The sequence below is a fragment of the Lycium ferocissimum genome, unplaced genomic scaffold, assembly GCF_029784015.1.
Source record: "Lycium ferocissimum isolate CSIRO_LF1 unplaced genomic scaffold, AGI_CSIRO_Lferr_CH_V1 ctg518, whole genome shotgun sequence".
NCBI lineage: Eukaryota > Viridiplantae > Streptophyta > Magnoliopsida > Solanales > Solanaceae > Lycium > Lycium ferocissimum.
This window is the reverse complement of record NW_026725896.1, coordinates 28,092-33,734: the sequence shown is the minus strand read 5'-3', so window position 1 is coordinate 33,734 and position 5,643 is coordinate 28,092. Positions and strand designations below refer to the sequence as shown.

The window sequence follows — 5,643 nt, the reverse complement described above, 5'->3', positions numbered from 1 at the left end:
AATTTTGGAGCAAAGAAAGTGCTAGTGTTATTCGTCTTAGGTTAACCAAACATAGACAGGTTCAAGTTAAATATCCAATCCGAAAAGATGGAGGGGAGATGTGAGCTACTCGGTACCTCTACTGGTGAGGGGTAGCAAGTTCTTGATGGAACAGTGCATGTACACTAGCCCAAACACCACCTTCATCAAAAAAAAGTTCTGGCGAGGAGTTGGATTCCCTATGTACACAAGGGAACACTTGAAACTTGTGTATTCTGTAAAACGGAGAGAACTTATTATACTACAAAACAACTAGCTTCATGCTTTATTTGAGAGCAACGAAGTGTAGAAATGATATTACTCGGTTATCAGATATCACAAAATTACAATTAGTTAGACCTCTAGTTTTATTAGTACTTGTAAAAGAGAGAGAAGGAAAACTCTTCATAGTCGAGAGCAATCTATTTCTTGGCTACTTATACACTAGTAGTAATTATTAGTTATCTTAATTATGTGCTCAGGAGTCTGATTTAACATCGGAAGAGACCGTTGAAACTAAGAAGCAGCAGTCAAGGGAGGTCGATGAGACGGTGCACCAAAGAAGTTCTGGGTTTGTGCTGAATTCCCATTCTGAATACTATATTGCCTACTTAGTTCTTCTTCCTCATTCTCGTCCTCTTCTTCAGCATCCCACAGGAATCGAGCGTATGACGCCAAGACAAAGCTGCAATAACAACATAGCACCCATTCGTCACGCTAAAAGACAAATAAAGCAAGCCACCACAAGCTTAACAGGGTCAACTTGTTGAAGTATGTCACCACCTCATTTAAAAGCTTAAGCTATTAGAGAAATAACACTTTTATTTATTTAATTATATCTTTAACACACCCCTCACTTGTGGCTTTGTTATTTTTCATGAACCAAGCACGTGGAATTCTGTTTAATGAGGGGCAGCATGAGCCTCGAACACAATAGTTGTTGCTGGCTTTGATACCACGCTGATTAAACCCAAGATCCATTTCTTTAATATGTATCAAAGCAGGCTGAAGTCCCGGATCGAATCTCACCGCCACTCATTAAAAATAAATCACGTGTTTGACCATGAAAAAAAAATCAGCCCCGCACATGAAAAGGCGTGTGTAAAATATAATTAAGAAAATAAAAGCATCCGTCACACAATTGAGTGATTGCGCACACAATTGAGTGATGGCGCGGGCAAATGGACCACAAAAATTTTTTCAAGAGTGGACAAATAGGACAAAAAAGTGGTCCATCTAGTAGAGCCATTCAGGCTGGAAACAATTAAAGGTTCCATCAATCATTAACGCGATAACAATTAGGGCTGGGCATAAAACACCGAAAACCGAATTATCGAATCGAACCGGCTATTTCGGTATTTCGATATTCGGTATTTACAATTATACCGTTCGGTAATTCGGTAAATACCAAATACCGAAATAAAAGTATAAAATTCTAGGCCAGTTGTGGATCAATATTACTATAGACCTTTCCTCCTTCATGTTAGTTATTTAGCCACTGGAATGGATCTTTTAGTTTTTGTTGTTTTCTGATTCGTAAAGCAGTCGTCTAGTTTTAAACTTTTAGCGATGCTTGCCACATGCTTGTCGATCAAGAGCTTAGATTTTGAGCAAAGTCTTTGGGCAGTCTTCATTAAATCAAAACAAGAAAGGTCTTAAGGTAGATCTACTTGGAAGTGTGTAGACATTTCTTTTGTGAGTTGATTTTAGTATTTTCATTTCTGGTAAATGGTAATGTTTGAGATGTTGTACTTTGACATACTACAATTGATAGCACTGCACTTTTGCATGACATATTTTGCTTCCAAAACTATGCATGAAGCATTGGATTGCTTTTTTCATGAAGCATTGGACAGTTCATTTTAAATTAGTATAGTAGATTATTGATCATTCTCTTTTGAATGGTAAATCTCGATTACCGTACCGGAATTTACCGAACCGAAGTTTGATTTATCGAACCGAACCAAACTTTTTTGGTTCGGTATTTGATATCTATTTTTAATTACCGATTACCAAATTACCGAACCCGAAATTTAGAAATACCGAACCGAATACCGAACGCCCACCCCTAACAACAATGCCTAGAAAGTGACAACTAAAATCTCTATTCCACTAAAGATTTCAATTATTTTAAAAGGAGATGCAGAGCATATGCATACCAGTCATCAGGGTCAGATTTCACGGCTTGATCAAAGTAAGTGTGAGCGCGAGCTGCGTCTTTTTGGGTTTGCCATATCAGATCAGCGTAAAGTGATAACGCATTACCATCATTTGGGTTCGCTAATATTGCTCTTTCGCAGTACTCCTCAGCTTTTCCTAAATCACCCTTAACCTGTTTGCACCAAATAAATGGCATCCCATTAGTCAATAAATCATAGAGTAGTAATAAATGGAGTACTCTCCTTCCGTCTCAATTTATGTGACACTTTTTCTTTTTTGAGAGTCAATTTAACTAATTTTTTAAACTAAATTAAATTAGATAACTTAATATTTTAAAATTAAAATTTAGATATTCAAAAATCATATAAAAAGTACTATAAGTTGTGAATCTTCTCATGCCAAAATGATGCAACTATAACAACAACATGTCCAGTGTAGTCTCACAAGTGAGTTCTGGGAGGATAGAGTGTACGCAGACCTTACCCTACCTTAAAAGGTAAAGAGATTGTTTCCGATAGATGCTCCGCTCAAGGCAAGCAAAGGAAAGCAGTTAAAGAAATAACTGACTGAAAATGATGAAAACATCTCAAAATGTTGGTCAGTTTATATAGTTTGAATCTCAAAAAATGAGAAGTGTCAAATAGGTATGTATATATGTGAAATATCACAATTTTGATCCCATAATTTCAAAGTTAAATATGACAATCCTCAATTTTAAACCCATAATTCAAAGGTATAGTTAATGTTGAGATCTTTAACAATGGAACCCGTCAAGTCAAAATTCTGAATCCGCATTCATCAAATTAACAAAGGCAATGAAAACGTCATCTAGAATTGTTCTTACCTCTTTCAAGAATCTGGCATAATTAACCAAAAGCAGCCCATTCCCTGGATTAGCTTCAATCATTTTCTGGTAATAAGCATCAGTACTCTCATGCCCATGCCAACTATTCGAATCTTGAGAATCCGACCCATCTCCACCATGCGACCCACCACTACCACCACCACAAACTCTACCACCGCCAACTCCACCAACACCACCCCCCACCAAAGTAGACTGCAACACCCTCCCTTTCTCCTCCACAGCAACACCAGCCTCCTCCTCAGCCTTTCCCAAACCTGAATTTGATAACAATCTCCTAACCTCAGTCGAACCCAACCCCACTTCTTTCTCTTTTAATTTCGTTAGCTTCGGTGTTTTTACCTCTCTCTTTTTAGTGGGAGATGTTTTTTTAGTTGGAGATTCATCATGACCAAATGACGTGGACATTGATACAGATCGAGTACGAATTAGTTGTTGGGTTTGTATGGGTAATAAGTGGTCGGATTCGGGTGATGATCCACATGAGTTTGGTTTCCATGAATTGAGTAAAGGGCTTGATGAACTTCTCAATAACATCTTTTTTTGTGTAAGATTGAATTGCAGATCGAGTAACCTCTGCGCCCTCCGTTGGAGGAGAGAGTGAGAAGTTGTTGGCTTAATTGAAAGGTTTTATAGACGAGCGAAAAGATTGCTGATGGGAATAAATCAGAACCGTTGATTGGCCAAATACACGGGAAAACGACAAAAGTCAGTGATAAAGATCTGCACGTTGAATAGTACTTCTGATATTTAAGTGTAACGACACCGTATACGTTAGCTCCTGGTGCCCGACATTTACCATAGTGCTGTGGGCTACAGAAATGGGCCTCCAGGTGGTCCCGCTATCACTGATTATGTAAGTAGACGGAAATTTTCAAAAATATACAGCCAACATAAAATATTACGCCACGTAACCATATTTTCAGTTTACACAAATACAACATTATACCTGGAGGAAAGCATTATACATAATCAGTGGCGTCCAGAAATTTTACTTAGTGAGTTCGAAAAAAATAAGTAAAGCTAAATATAATAATAATAATGTTGTTTATGAGAATCGAACCCAAGACGCTAGAGATAATATTGAACACCTTGAATCACTTGAACTAACTTTTTGTATTTGTTCAGGGTATTCAAAAGTGTATATATGTACATAAACACAAAAAATCTACCCTATATATACACTGTATTTTTTGCCGAGGGTGTTCGGGTGAACACTCTCACTGGGCTATAGATCCGCCCCTGTACATAATGTATCAACCTTGCGTGAGAGTGTATAAAATGTGTTTATACACAAATATGGGCTAAACCAGGCAACAAACTCAAAATATGGGCTACGTGGCGTAAATATTTTCTCCCAGCAGACATAGAACGTAATTTTCCCTTAATTAGGTTGGATTGTCAGTTAAATCCTATTAGTATTTTGTCACAATTTGAAATGTACTGTGAAATATCAACTTTTAAGGCAGAAATAACGTCTACAGAAGAAAATATTCCTAACTTATACACGAAATATCCATAAAAATTTGCTGGAGCTTCAAATTCCATGAACAGTTTATGGAATTCAAACTTTCACAATTGGAGTATGAAATTTTGATATAGTTTCAAATTTCATGGAAATCAAATTTTCGCAACTAAGTATAAACGTTTATTAGAGTTTTAAACTCCATGAACGATTCATGAAGTTCAAACTACATCAAGTTTTCATACTTCGATTGTGAAAGTTCAAACTTTCACAAGTTAAAGTTTGAAAATTAGTTGGAGTTCGACATGATAAATATTCAAACTTCAATAAAATTTTACTTTATTTTTTCCGCGTTTAAACTTGGAGTACTTTTTGTCATCATTTTATTCCCGCATTAAAAAGTAGTTAAACACTGAATTGTTTGAAACACTTCCTAAAACTGAATTAGCAGACCAAAAAATGATTATTTGCCAATTTTCTCCCGTGATTATAAAGATGGTGTTCATTATTGAAGATTTTACGGTCCGGAATGGTCGATGATAGAATAGCATATGCGTTTGCTCCATCTTCATGTTACAAACTCGGGCCGAATTAGTTATAGTAACCTTTCTAGAGCCCTTTTGTTGTATAAGAAATTGCAACTAGTATATTGCAATTTAAGTTTCTAAATTCTAATTTTTTTTGTGTCACCAGTTACTAGCGAAAGGTGCATAATGTTGATAACAAGAAGTCAAAAGGAAGAAGACAAGATGATATTTTCGGACAGTGTGGCTCCACCTTTACCAAATGATCGAATCCTTACAATGAAGTGAACTTGAAGTTAGCCTCCCTAGTCACATAATTACATATTGACACAAGATTATTTTTGCATGTTGAAAACGACAGGAACAGGCAGTTCCTCCTCATTTTCTCCTTTACTTTCCACTGACGGACGTCAAAATGCCAAAAATCTATGGATTTTTATACAGATTGAACATTTTAGATTCAATCTGAATGGGATTGTTTTGGAGTTTGATGGCATCTAATGCACGAATTACACGATACTAAAGTGCAGTTAAAGGAGGTTCCTGTTGCCAATGGTTCAATATAACCAATAACCAAACACGTTATAATAGAGACAATCAAGATTGGTGTAATC

The 5,643-nt window shown here is 36.5% G+C and overlaps 1 protein-coding gene across 1 annotated transcript; it reads right to left on the bottom strand.

The window, feature by feature from the left end:
* Window positions 1–272: 272 nt before the first annotated feature.
* LOC132044747 (uncharacterized) lies at window positions 273–3,653 on the bottom strand. The gene is made up of 3 exons (XM_059435250.1): window positions 3,023–3,653; window positions 2,178–2,350; window positions 273–703 (listed from the first exon to the last, which is right to left on the bottom strand). The coding sequence occupies exons 1-3, from the start codon at window positions 3,575–3,577 to the stop codon at window positions 535–537; spliced, it is 897 nt and encodes a 298-aa protein (XP_059291233.1). The 5' UTR covers window positions 3,578–3,653; the 3' UTR covers window positions 273–534.
* Between the last annotated feature and the right edge of the window lie 1,990 nt (window positions 3,654–5,643).

Bases quoted from the DNA above. Each gene is read 5' to 3' on its own strand.
- LOC132044747 (XM_059435250.1), bottom strand. From the start codon at position 3,577: ATGTTATTGAGAAGTTCATCAAGCCCTTTACTCAATTCATGGAAACCA. The intron at 2,351-3,022 runs GTAAGAACAATT...TGGTGCAAACAG, and splicing joins ATGCCAGATTCTTGAAAGAG to GTTAAGGGTGATTTAGGAAA. The intron at 704-2,177 runs GTATGCATATGC...TTGTTATTGCAG, and splicing joins AAATCTGACCCTGATGACTG to CTTTGTCTTGGCGTCATACG.